This window comes from Castor canadensis, chromosome 19, assembly GCF_047511655.1.
Source record: "Castor canadensis chromosome 19, mCasCan1.hap1v2, whole genome shotgun sequence".
In the NCBI taxonomy this organism is placed as follows: domain Eukaryota; kingdom Metazoa; phylum Chordata; class Mammalia; order Rodentia; family Castoridae; genus Castor; species Castor canadensis.
Genome location: NC_133404.1, coordinates 4,173,282 through 4,187,390, shown reverse-complemented (window position 1 = coordinate 4,187,390; position 14,109 = coordinate 4,173,282). Strand labels below are relative to the sequence as shown.

Sequence of the window (14,109 nt, the reverse complement as noted above, 5' to 3'; positions counted from 1 at the left end):
CTTTGGGATAACTCAAGGCCAGCCATTTCTCCCCCAGCAAACCCCCATTCTCCCCACCCCCAATTATTTCAGGAACTTCCAAATTCTTTTTCTGAAGGGCAGCAAGCACTCCTTCTAAACTTCCCTGGATTCAGATCTAGGTCACTTTCATTTCCCAAATCCATGGAGTTCTTAGTAAAGGGGCCTCCTGACTCAAACATTATTTGCTAGGCTTAAGGGCAACTGTAGTTTTAAATAGCATTTTATTCCAACATTATGTAGCTTGAAGAATTTAAACTATTTCCCTTCAACTACTATCTCCCACCTCTTCCCCCAGTACTCCTGAGGCTTCTTCTTTGGTTAAGAGCTTGGCACTTGCTGCTAGGGCCTTTTGTCTGTGGTCAGGGGTAGCCCTTCACTGTTTCCTGCTCATCCATGTCCTGCCCAAGCCCCCCATTACCATGGCGTTTCTCCTGATGGTGCTTCCTCCCCAGGCAGATGGACTGGGGAGGCACTTCTTGTCTTTACTGCTCGCCTTAGAACCAACCATGGACAACCTTGTGTGAATCCCCAGCACCAAGTGAGTTGTTGGGGTATCAGCATCCCCTAGGACTCTGCCAGCACTGGTTATCTTTCAAGCTCACTCCAGAATACCAATGGGGCAGAGCTGCTGGTATGGGAGGGTCCTGGCACCTAAACACTAGGGACTGACTGGGCTCCCTGCAAGGGTGGGGAGGGGTGTGGGGAACCTTTCAATCCCTGCAGACCAAGTCCCCAGGACTGTTTGTCCACTCATCTAAGAGACAAACATCTGTTATCGTCAGAGGTGTCCCCAGCACTAGGTATTCACAAAGGAGTGAGGATTCTGTCGAAAAACTCAACAGATCTGACACTGCAAAGCATGCCAAGAGCTCCTCCTAGGGATGCCGAAGGAGCAGCACACGTGGCACTGTGGAGGCAGTGTTTTACAAGTAGCCTTTTGTGGTTAGAGCAGCAGGTACTCCAGGTGACTATTTGTCTGTCTGGACCTGAAGGCAGTGGCAGGCAAGCATCTCTGCGCTCAGACTTCATCTTGAAGCCAGTGGGGCACCAGTAATGGGAATGATGGGATCGGGGTTTCCTAGAGAATGGATGGGCTGGCAGCAGAGCAGGTGCGCCACAGGGTAGAGGGACACTACATTCTGTGTCTAGGCCTCGCTCTACTGCAAGCTCACAGATGGCAGGATGCTTGTAGCTGCCGAGGTCTCCACAACTCTGTGAAGAATCTGAGTGAATGCAGTGACCAGGCAGCCCGGTGAAGGGAACCTCCCAGGAGACCTGTGCCACTAGCACAGGTGGCGAGCATGCTGCTGTTAACAGAATGAGCCCTGTAGAGGCTCCTCCCATTCCTTAGGCTGCTCGGTCTTCACAGGGCAGCGACAATGGAGTGGGGAAGGGACAGGACTCATCTTTGGGGCTGGTGGATGGTCAGATACCCCATGACTCATCTGCTACCCCCTCTCTGGAGCGCCTCTTAGAACACCTGGCTTTAAGAGTTGTGAAGACCAAGGGGGAGGTCAATTAAGAGGCTGGGGAACAGGGGCCCTGAAGTTATTTTCAGGAAAATAACTCTCTGACAAGTTTGATTGGATTAAAAAAGTGTATTGGATTTCCAATACTAAATAAAAACATGAAACCGTTCTTAAAAAGCCATAGAGTTTACAGCATCAACTACAGCAAAGGCCAAACAAGCGTGTACACAGCCCAGCCCCAGCAGTCATCCAGACCCCTCTGGCAGGCAGCAAGGGAGCTGACACATTTGCCCCACGTCCTCCAGAAGGAAGCTGTGCACAGCAGCCCAATTAGGACATGACAAGACGTACGATGGCTTAGTTTCAAAAGTCACAGGAAAATGTAAGAAAATGTATTAAATTGTGAAAAGGTGCAATACAGAATAGCTTTCCTTTTTCTTAATTAAAAAAAATCCCCCAACTTTGAAGTTATTTTATTTAAAAAATAGGTCCCCACCCCGCCCCAATTCTGTGGCAGTATCCAGGTACCAAGGCCCTGAGGTAACAGAAGTGTCAGAGTTCACAGGAGGGAATGCCCTAAATGCTGAGCATGCTCTTTGGGCTAAAGGTGAGTGTGTGTGGAAATCTGCTCTTCTCAGCATCAGTTGAAGTGCCTGCTTCCCAGAACCCTGCTGGCACCATCCCGCGTCCAGCGAGCAGAGAGAGTTCCAGCACCGCGCTTCTCACTGCCCCCCAGAACGTAAATACAGAGCTCATCCTGCAGAACGCAAATGTTTGGTAAGACCTCAGGAGGGGAAGTGAGCCGTGGACAGCGCTCAGGGTCCTGGGAGGGCTGGGCCACCCACTGTAGTCTGAGCAGTCTTACTGGCTACAGAAGCCAGGCCTGCTTCACCTCCTATGCTGTCTTCTGCGGATGTGTTGGGGGGAGTAGAAGATGCCTGAGGGTCAGTCTTGTATTTTTTATTATACAGTATTAATATTAAGAAAAATAAGCACATACCCCAGCTTACCTTTTTAAGGAAAAGACCACAAGAACTCTGCAAAGGCAAAGGCCGAGCCCTTGGCATGTCTTGAACCTCCTGCCACCTTTGTCCTCATTGGGGTTTGGTTGAGCTGAAAGGAGGGAGGGGCAGCTACCTCTCCTCAGCCTCTCCTCTGGCCCTGTCCCCTGCTACTTAAAGAACTGTGTTTAGAAAGTGTGGGAAGTCTCAGGGGCACTGCAGCCTCCTTGACAATGCTTTTTTTTTTTTTTTGAAGGGGCAATGTGGCAGTGATAGCTGGCCTGGCTGAGGACAGGCACCAGAGAAGCAGGAGTCCTATGTGGAACAACCTCCCCAAAGAGAACCACTGCCACAGCAGAAAAGGGCCCCACCCTGAGCTGTTTGACTTTGAGGAATAGGGTCAGGCTCTTGCTCTGCGTGGCATCACTTCTGCAATTAGAAACAGCCCTTGGGGCCTCAGCACTGACACTCCCAAGACCCCAGGGCAGCTAAAGCCTCAAACCCACCTATTGCACAGAATTTTTAACCAGATTCAAACGAAACTCCAGTTGCAATGTAGTGACAGTAGGATGGACATGCCAGGAAAGGACAATAAAGATGCTTCCATTCTCTGCAGGCTTCTGGAAGAAAGTACAATGACGGAAACATTCACAGGGCCTCAGCAGCCCTCCATTTCGTATTCCCAACCCCCAACCCCCACCCCAAATACTGAATCTGCACAGAAAGCAACAAACAACTCTTTTCAATGTTACATTTCATTCAGATAGATCTGTAATCTCACAGTGATGAGAGGAGAGTGTCAGGCCTTTAATAATTATAATAAAAAAATAATAAAAAAGCTTACAAACAGCGATGCAACATTTCCTCTCCCTCAAAGTGATGGAATAACAGCTGGCAGAGGATGCAATGTCTCAGAATTAAAAAATAAAAACAAAACCAGAAACAAGCCAACTCCCAGAGCAACCCACACTGTCAATGACTTTCCATATGTGACTGGAACAAGCAGTCAAATGTCAACTACTTGTTGAGAACACCACAGACTTCCTTGGTTGTTGATAGTGTTTTTTTTTTTTTTTTTTAAGGTAAAATAAAATAGGACACAAATAAAATTGTCCATAAATGCCAATGTCTACACTCCATAAACGTGATGCAGCTACAGCATGAAGACACAGCCTGACCAAAGTGAAATGCAGGTTGCACTTCTCGCCTCTTCCCTGGACACAAAATTTTGGCCCATGGTGCCCAGTCCTGCAGGTTATCAGCAGGCAAAGGGAAGCTGCCCAACATGGGTATCCTCCAGGATGACCAGGAGAAGGCAGGTGGCCATGCCTGGAGTGGCCCGTGCAGCGGTGATGGCTGGTCTGCTGGCTCACTGTGCTCTCAAGTGCTGTCCTCTCGTACTCTGTACAATTCCTTGTTTTCAAGGCTAAGTTCCAAGACTTCTGGACTCAGGTTTGGAGTCGTGTCCTGGTGAAGGTCATCACGCTGTTGTGATGGCATTTAGGTCCTTCATTAGTCCTTCCAGGTGGGCCATCTCTTTGGTCAGCTCATCTGGTTCATAGCTCTACAGAAAGGAGAACACTGTTACTGGGCATGACCCAAGGAGCTGTCTAGGAAGGAGAGACCAGAGGAGAGATCAGAGAATCAAGTTGCCAGTGATCAAACTACTCTGGAAGGCTGGCCTACTAAACCCAGGCTGGCTGAGAAGCCAGAGGTAGCAAGATGCACCCAATGCCACTAAGATGTCACTTGTTGACACCGTACAATGCCTTTGTCCCAACACACAATTCCTAGGTCATAATCTCACAAGCCAGAGGCCCTACTGCTTGCCCCTTCTAGGTCTCTGCCACAGCAAGACAGTTAGAATGCCCCTGGTCTCTGGGCCCAAGTTTCTTCGTGGAGAATCCTGTACCTGAAAATGCAGAGGCAGATATATTATTGGGACTAGGAAAGACCAGGGGAGCTTGTTTTGAGAGCAATCTCTCAAGCACCTCTTCCTTTAGCATCCTTAGAAAAGGTCATGGAGAGAAACAGAGGGATGAAAAAACACATGCATGGTCATGGCAGGAAGACAGGACCAGGCAGAAGACAGAACTGAGGAAGATAAGGAGGAGGCGGGGGGGGGGGGGGTGGGGGGGGGGTGGTGTGTGTGTGTGTGTGTGTGTGTGTGTGTGTGTGTGTGTGTGTGTGTGTGTGTGTGTATATAGCTGGGCTGATGTGATAACTTAATTAAGATATGTGTGTGTGTGTGTGTAGCTGGGCTGATGTGATAATTTAATTAAGATATACCAGAGTGGGCACGAAAGAGAAAGCAGACCAAATCCTCAGCACATTCCTGGCTCGGAGGAGTTGCTCAAAACACACCCATTGAACAGGTAAGTGAATCTGCTTCATGGTCTGGTGGTAAGGCCTGAGCCTGCATGGCATATCAGCTCAGCCGGTGTGCTTGCAGGCCCTGGGATGCACACCTGGATATCCCGGCTAGGCTGATGGCCCATGGACTTACACTCTCGGAGTCTTCCAGCATCCTCGTGGTCTCCTGCACTTCCGGGGCACTGGGAACAACCACTGGCATAGGAGGCCGGCTCCTTCCTAAAGTCCCAATGGAGGCTGTCTTCACTGAGTGAATGTGATGATTCAGAGCTGAGGGGGAAAGGGCACTGTCAGGTTGTGGCCAAGGCTGCACCCTAGACCTCATGAAGAACCCAAGGTTTAAATGCTGCTTCAAGGTGAAGGATGCACACAGGCCCAGTGCAGGGATCCTGCTCTGAAAAGTTACTAGAGCAAGAGAGGAAGAGGGAGGTAGCAGGGCATTCGAGAGGCCAAAGAAAACATTTCATGGACTCCAGAAAATTAATATCTCCAAGTGTAGTGGTTCATGGATCCCTTACAGAAAGCCTGGGAGGTCAGAGTTCTCTTCAGGATGCCACCTATGGCATCACTGCCTTTTCACTGTGATGCATTTGCCCCGAGGCCACAAAATACAGAGCCTTAGCACAAAGGAAGGCACCAAGCTATGAAGTCACTCACTGATAGGCTCCTGCAATTAAAAAAAAGCCAAGGCTCATATCACTTTAATTTAAGGAAAAAAATGGACGTGTTTATTGCCAATGTTGAGTTTTAAGTGAGAAGTAGAATTGAAAAAACTTGTACCTATCACCTGAGCTTGACAGTATGTCTTTTTTTAAAAAAAATTGTATTATTGTTGTGCTGGGGGTACACTGTGACATTTACAAAAGTGCTTCAGTATGTCTTAAATTCTCCCCCTCCATCATTCTCCTTTATTTCCCCTCCCCACAATCTCAGAATACTTTCAACAGTTCTCATTTTTTCCATTTAACATGAGTACATATTTCCACCATATTCTCTCTCTGTCTCTCTCTCTATATATTACCAATCAATCATTTTCATTGCTAGGGACGGAACCCTGCAGGCAAGCGCTCTACTTCTGCACTATATCCCTATCCCTTTTAATGGTTCTTAATACTTATATACTTTGGTGACATTAATGAATGTATTTAGATGCTGAATAACGAAATGCATCAATATTTGGTAAGTTAGTGAAGTGACAAATGTGTGATGTTTCAGTGCATCAATAGATTCTAATGGAACACTAGTTCATGGATACAGTTTTAGATTCCACATTATAAACAAACCTTTTAGAAACTACAGCTTGGTGAATTTTGCTATAATAGCAAAAAAGAATATCCAGGCTGGGTGTGGTGGAACATGCCTATAATTCCAGCACATGGGAGGCTGAGGCAGAAGGACTATAAACTCGGGGACAGGCTGTGTTGTACAGCAAGACCCTGTCTCAAAAAATAAAACAAAACCAACCAACCAATCCTCTCCCAAAACCAAAACAAGAAAAGAAAGAGAATGTCTGTAAGTATCTGAAATGGTAATAAAAATACTCTTCCTTTTGCCAACTATAGATCTGTGAGGCCTGATTTTCTTATATTTTAACCAAAAGACACATTGCAACAGTCTGGATGGAAAGCAGATATGAGAATCGAGCTGTCTTCCATCAAGCTAGATATTAGAGAAAATATGACAATAACATTTCTTTTCACTGTATGCTTTGAAAAAGTTATTTTCATAAAAATATGCTATATATCCTAATAGGATAGACTTGTTGCTATTTTTAAATGAATTAATGATTAATTATTTTAAAAGTTCTGGGTTTTAATTTCTAATATGGTAAATACTGATATGTGGAAAAAGATTCTCTTGTGTTCTTGATAGCTTTTGAGACATAAAGAGGCCCTGAGACCGAAAAGTATGAGAACTACAAACTTACTCTGAAACAAACCATCAAACTGTCAATGATGTGGAAGAGTAGGAAAAAGGGGGCCAAGTCTGTGATTGAGGTGTGTGAAGTCCGGTACCCTTCTGCAGGGTTCCTCTCTCTGTCCCTGGGTTCCTCTGGTTTCCAGTCCTGGCCTCTCTGACACTTCTCTAGCTTGTAGGCAACTTAGGGAGTAAGGCGGCAATAGAGGTCTGAGAAGACTAGATCTGTCACCCAAACCCATGTCACTGGGTTTACCACCAAGGAATCTGCAGGTAAACCACAACTCAAAAGGTCAGCCCTTGTTCTCCAAAACATTATACCCTGGTCTGCAAGTATTCCCAAAGGAGAGAGGCTCATATACTCTCTGAGTGGGACAATGACACCCTGTCACTCTAAGTTGCTAGGGAAGGCTTGAAGGATCTTTGCTGTCATTCTCCAAGCCTGAATCCAGGTCCCTCTAGTGGTGCTGCTGTCCCCACTCACCTTGCTGGGACAGTAATGGTGTGCTTGGCAATGCAGGATCGTAGGTAGGAGGTCCTGGGGGTGGGACTGCTGGCACAGCAAAGCTCTTCAGTGGGTGGGAAGGGCGAACGTGGGCTGTGGGAAGGCTCTGGCCTGAATCTTCCTCTTGGGAGCTGGCCAGGTAGGAGGAGCTGGTAGCACCTTCAGGATCCTGGTGATCAGTACAGCACGTTTGAGAGGAGGAGGCTGGCATGGTGTCAGTGCTGGGGGTATTTCGAACGGATTCTACAGCAGGAAAGTCTAAATGTTAGCATCTCTTTTACTACTATAACATGGGAAGAGTTTTGGCTACTTCTAGGGGTCCCCTAAACCAGTTCAGTAAGCACTTACAATCAGTGCTAGTCCAAGAGAACATGATTGGCACCACTGCCAATAGATACGAATGGATTAACCTAAGAGTCCCAAACAATCCTGACCTCAATCAGCTGTTCCATTTTTTTCACCTACACAGCTAAATGGTCACAATTTTATAGCTTTAAAGTACGCATTATGGAGCACATGTGACTACAGACTAGTGTTTATTAAGGTATAATCAAGAGGCCCCTGGTGGCTACTGCAGGGAAGGCCAATGCTCAGGTGAGAGTTTTGCACAGTTTTAAGATCATGCCAAGTGTGGGGTGTTCTGGTCTACAAAAAGAAATCAGGGTGGGTTAGCCTGGAGAAGGGAAGACTCAGGAAGAACATGGTAACAGTCTCAGAACACGTCAAGAGGGCAGAATGATCCTGCAGGCAGCATGGTGGGGCGGAAACAGCACAGCTCAGGAGTCAGAGACACCTGCAGTCTGGTCTTGGCAGATCAGATGGGTGAATCTGGCAAAGTCATCAAATCTCTTCATCTACAGAACAGGGAGACAGCCCGTAATTCATTGAGGATTAAATGAAATGTATGAAGAGAGCTGAATATAGAGCCTGAACAGAGCAGGCTCTTTGCTTCATAGCTCATGGAATACTTATTCACACCAGGCATGTGCTAGCTGCTTTCCATTCATTAGTTCATCTTTTCCTCAGAGAACTGGGAAGCCAACGCAGCAAGTCACTCACAGACAGTTAGAACCAGCGGGCGGAATCGGAATCCCTGAATGACTCTACACCCAGGCTCTGATGCCACATATTGTCTTTTCCTGCCCATGCCTCCTGTCCTCAACCTCCTTCCTTGTAGGGCACAAGCAGTACCAAGGCTGGGGGACTGTCTGAGGAAGGCTTTCACAGTGTGAGTGGGCAGACTGGCAAGAGAGGTTAAGAGGACACCAGTTTGGGCAACAGACTGCACCACATAGCCAGAAAACCTTTGACTCTTAGAGTCCTCAACCTCAAAATTAATCTGTGAGCAATCTGCAGAAATCCAACTTACTTGCTTGCCTTTGTGAGGAAGCAATGACTCTGCTCCTTGGGCTCTGAGAAGACAGGCCATGGGTGCTACCTTCTTAGATTATTAAAGGTCTTGGGTCCCAGGGATGAGGGATGAACAAGCCCTTTCCAACGTGTCTGGCTATCATAACCCTCCAGGGCTGGGCCATTTCTCATCCTCTGAAAAGGTGTGCTGAGGATATCACTTCCTGGCTTGTCACATCATCATGGCTGGGAGCTGCAGGTCACTGTCTGTGTAGTCCTGGCTCAGGGAGGTAGGGAGGATAAGAGAAGGAAGTGGGCTCAAATCCTGACCACATCAGCAGGTACTGGTCAGCTCTGGGAACAAAGGCCTATTCTGTCTCAACTGCTTTTAACTAAGAGCTGACAGGCAGACCAGGGCTGCCCTGCATACTCTGGAAGGCAGTAGGCACACTGTATTCTGCATGCGGGCTGCATGCGGGCTGCTTCCTGACACTGTGCAACACTGGTCTATATAGACATGGGGCTATGGCTAACATGTCTGCTTTAGTGAGGAGCCTAACTCCTGACTTCACTCTGAGTTAGGACACACAAAGTTCACAGTGGCCAAGTGATGTACTGTTCTTGTGTCAAGTGGGAGTTGCACAGTAAATGCCCCAGAGCAGGGACTGCCTGGCTAGGCTTGAGTCCTGCCTAGCCCCATGTCCAGAGCTGGGCAACACTCTGAACTCTAGATACAAAAGCTTGGCGAAATGCAAGAGCAGGAGATTTTGGACCATTTTGTTACAAGCTCTACTTTTCAAATTGATCTCCAATCAATCTAGTTTCACCTTCCTCAATCTGTCTGGTCAAGAAAGCAAGGAATCCTTTAGTAATGCAAATCATTACCTTCCCCCCTTTCCTTCACTTTCTGCCCCAGTTCACATAGAAGCGAACTTGGAGGAGGGCTTAGTGGGACCTACCATGTTTTTCTCCAACCCCAGGCCCCTCCTAGTACAGGATGAGGGAGAAGAGATTTAACGTGACTGAGAACTTGCCATCCACTCAGGCACACCCACATCTGAGTGTGTGGGATTCCTACAAATGGAGGAGCAGGGTTTGGCACAAAACTTTTTTTTTTTTTTTTGCAGTACTAGGATTTGAACTCAGACCCTTGTGCTTGCTAGGCAGGTCCCTGCCTCCTTCTAAGAGCAGGATTGCAGGGCTGCTCTTGGTGCTCTGTTCTATATGGGATATGTCTGTGAGGCAGACTTTGATTCTCCATGCAGCCAGATGGAATAATGTCTGCCCTGCAGACCATCTTTCTAAAGACAGAACCTCAATCTGTTCTTGGAAGGAAATAATAGGAAGATCAAGTTTAGACATGGGTTCTAGCAGCACTCTCCAAACCAGGTAACAGCTTTGGGACCAGATAATGTTAAAAGTTATTAGGCATCCCTCAATAAAGCTTCCATCTTCATGGGCATATTTGTGAGTGATCAAAACTGAAAGAGAAGGGAATGTTACTGGCACCCTAAACTTCTAAACAAGAAGTTTTGAGGTTCTTTTAAAATGGAGCTCACGTGAAACTTCCTTATTTCCCAGAATCACCAACACTTACTTCTACAAGTAAAAACTATTAACAGGCAAGTTTCCAACAATGGGAGAATAGTATACTATACATACAATTTACTAGATTTGCAGTTTAAAACTGAAACTAATTTGCAATTCCTGAGGAGCAATAAAATTTATTCCTCCTAAAGGTGTTTGGCACTGCTGTGTAAGATTCCCAAATGGGGACATGGCTGCTGAGCAATGCATTTCTTTAGATATACTAACTTGCTATGTTAATGTTCTATCAATTTTTAAGAGACTGTACCTCTTCCCAATTTTCACAACCCATTAGGCAACTTGAGGTTTACAGTAAGCACAAGTTCTATGTGGCTGGGAACACCACTGTCTCCTGGATGTTGTTCATACTTTGGTCCATAGGGAAGTAACCTGCACCTCATGGCTGCCCTATGGACCCTCCCAACATTAGGGTCACTTCCAGGCAAAGGCAGCTATTGGTGTCTGGAAACTACCCAGAATGAGGTTTCCTTTCAAATCAGAGGATTAAAAAAAATACACAAGTTAGAAAAAAAAATGACAATTCAGATGCAAGTTTTATGGAGTAAGACATGCTTATGTGAGTTATTGCTGTTTTTACTAAAAATGACATCTTGCACTAAAATGTAGGGAGGAAAATGGGTGAATTTCACAGAAATAAGTTTGAGTCTGTCACAGAAATGCCATGATCAATAAATAACAGTGAAGAATTCTCAGTAGGGCAGGTCCTTCCCCATTTCCGCCTGCCAACTCTTGCAAATGCTTTCCATGTGGGCTCGATCCTCGTCTCTCACCTGTGGAATTGGCCCTGTCTGAAAGGGACAAGGATGTGCCAATGGGCCATGGGCTGCCCGGGTGGTAGAGATGACTGCGGGCTGGAGAGGCGAGGCTGCTGGAGTGGAAATGATGGTGAGGGTTATCGAGGGAATGGATGGGGTGGGCACTAATCACAGCTGTGAATGAACACAAGACAGAGAAACGCTTAACATGCTTGCACAGACACACAGTCACCCCTTCCCCGCCGCCCTCCCCCACCCCGCCCTATATAACCCAATCACTTTTGGTGACAGCTGGCTGGACTTTGGGGAAGGCCACTGACTTTAGATTTAACAAATAAACACACTCCTATGCGTATTCTATGTATGTACAGAGTAAAAAAAAAAGTCTGAGGATGTATAATGAAATACTGACAGTAATTGTTTTGCAGGGAAGAATGATCAGGATTAAAAGAATATTTTCCTTTTGGCTTATCTGTATTTTCCAATTCTTCTATTATAAACATGCATTATACAAGTTATTAAAAACATCGATTTGAATGTCACAAAATATAAACCCATAAGCAAACAAATGGCCTAGGTTTCTATGATTATTTTTGACCTGCTAAAGGAGCAGGAGTTCCTTCTTTGAATATAGTCCTAATTTATTCTGTCCTTTTATTTGCCAAAAGAGGAAATAATGGGTAAATGAGTAGCTATTTAATCAATTTTTGTATCTTAAAGGAATGCAAATGAAACTGGATTGATGGTCAATCTAGTGCTAAGAGCATGAACTAAGGCCCTGGTACCATTTCTTACTGCTTCCCGTTTAGGGTTTAGCCACACCTCTTGGCATTTTAAAATATAAGTGGATCTTTCCTAATTTCTTCTTTCCTTCCTTCACTGACTGAGTATTAAATATATTACATTTAGCTATAGAATCCCAAGTTCCACACAGAGATTCCACATACAACTTTCTGTGACATCTATGTAATGAAACTTCATGTTCCATCTCAGAGATGTACACAAAGGAACAAATCCAGAAGCCTAGACAGAGTTAGGGAAGAATTTTTTTCTTAGGTATTCCTTAGAGCAGCTGTAGAGACAAAAATGTTTAAAATCAAGATAACCAGCTCTCAACCCCCAAATAGGTAGGGCAGACTAGGAACACAGGGGATCTTTTTTTCCTCTAAGGAAGGGCTTCATGAATTTTATAGTAAAAAATCAGCTTTTTGGAGCTTATTAAAATGTCTTTTTGTTACGAGGGATCTCCCTAGTCTTTGTGAGACCATTCAGCATGACTTTGATGAAGAGAAATCCCAGACAGTGAAATGGATGCCTTCATTCTGCAGCTGGGAAGGTTCTAGGAGGTCCTCAACAATAAAACACAACCAGAAAAGTTGCTAAGGAGGGTTTCTCAGGCATCTCTTCTAAGGGGAAGACAGGGAGTTTTAGCTTCAGAAATAGCATTTTCCAAATTCAGACCCAGGTGAGGGGAAAACCCCGATTTTGACCTAGGAAGTGCAATCTAAAGCACATTCGTAATATAGAGGACTCTCACAAAAGAGAAACAGAATGGAACAGTCCCTTTTAAAATAAGGAACTTTTCCATTTCCAGTTTTCAAATAAGTCAATAAAAAATAAAATATGAACATTCTGCCTAGTACATAGTATGCAACCATCAGCTGTTATCTGAATCTGAACTTGATGCTTTTGTGTGTGGCTTTGGACTGAACCTCATCTGGATACCAGCAATCCCTTCCTAGCACTGCTAAGCCTTTTCAGATGTGGGTAGGGAGATGGCAGGTACATGGGTCCAGCCTCCTCTCAGGACTCAGAGCTCAGGGAAACCCAGCTTATGAAAAAAGTGTGCAGTCATGTGGTTTTTGAAAAAGACCTTTCAAAAGCCAAACAAAGTGCATTCAGACACCTGTTTTCAGTTTTTGTGAATTAAAAGATTCCACCCATCACCCAACTGCGTGGGGCACAAATCATATAATACTGTAGATTCATGCATGCTCTTTTCCCACCATCAAAAAAAGAAAAAAAAAAGAATAATGTCAACTGGAATAACATTTTTTTTTTTAAGTAAGTTTTAAAAGTAAGCCACTTTAGGTAGGAACTGATGTCTTACACAAAACAAACAAGTAGTAAAACTACTACTTCTTATAGGTGAAAACAACTCCTTATTCTCTTCGGGGCATTTGTGTCTTTAAAATTGGGGAACCTGTGCAGGGCATCTCTAACAAGAGGGAAACCATGGTGCTTTCTACCACAGAGCTACGTTGTGCAGAGACACGGGTTAATGATTACAGCCTTAATCTTTCAAGCTGATCTACAATCTGCTGCTTCACATAACTCTGCACTGTGAGTGTGGTGAGGGGACAGAGCTGCATGGTCGGAGTTACACAGAGAGGGTGCCATGGTGCAACTCTTTGCAGGCAGAGCATTCATGCCTAGTGACATCTCATCAGAGATGGCTGAGTATTTCCTCAAGTGGAAGCCCCACATTGCCAGTTAGTCGGAAAAAACTTCTCTAGCTTAAACACAAAGACCAGGGAGTAGTTTGAAAAAAGAATTTATTTGCCACATTGCCTTTTTTTTTTTTTTTTTTGAGAAAGGGTCTTGCTATGTACCTCATGTAGACCTGGAACTCGCTATGTGACCCAGGTTGGTCATGAACTCTCAATCCTCCTGCTCTAGTCTCCCAAGTGCTGGAATTACAGATGTGTACTACTATGCCTGGCACTTTTTAATTTTTATGATATTTAACCTATTTTGAATTTCAACTATTATCAAAAGGAGGCTCAGTAACATTCATACTTATTGAAATGAGGTATAGGTCAAAAGGCATTAAAAAATGTTGGTTCAAAAATTCCATGCTGTAAACCTTAAACAACTCTAAAATATAAAGTGTACCGATTAAACTTCTGTTGGTGCTCATAAACACTGCCTACGTGTGTCAGAAAGCTGAGGGACACGGGTGACATTTGGCAAGTTCAGTCCTAGTCTCAAGGGATGCTTCCCCATGTCTCCTGTGGACATGGTGTGCACTTTTGGGAGAACAGGTACTTTCCTATTCCTGGTGGATTGCAGAAATTGGCTTTAAAGTTTATTCACCCTTAACTTAAAGA

The 14,109-nt window shown here is 45.1% G+C and overlaps 1 protein-coding gene across 15 annotated transcripts in view; it reads right to left on the bottom strand.

Annotated features, from left to right (window-relative positions):
- Window positions 1-2,435: 2,435 nt before the first annotated feature.
- Neo1 (neogenin 1) overlaps window positions 2,436-14,109 on the bottom strand; it is a 199,572-nt gene continuing 187,898 nt past the window's right edge. For 10 of the 15 annotated variants that reach the window (XM_074062063.1, XM_074062065.1, XM_074062068.1 and 7 more), the window contains 4 exons: window positions 11,015-11,173; window positions 7,266-7,529; window positions 4,998-5,134; window positions 2,436-4,055 (listed from right to left, as the gene is read on the bottom strand). In XM_074062063.1, the coding sequence (XP_073918164.1) occupies window positions 3,972-4,055; window positions 4,998-5,134; window positions 7,266-7,529; window positions 11,015-11,173 (644 nt within the window). In that variant the 3' untranslated portion in view covers window positions 2,436-3,971. The remainder of the gene's footprint in view (window positions 4,056-4,997; window positions 5,135-7,265; window positions 7,530-11,014; window positions 11,174-14,109) is intronic. The other 5 variants (XM_074062073.1, XM_074062071.1, XM_074062069.1 and 2 more) reach the window with 1 other exon arrangement.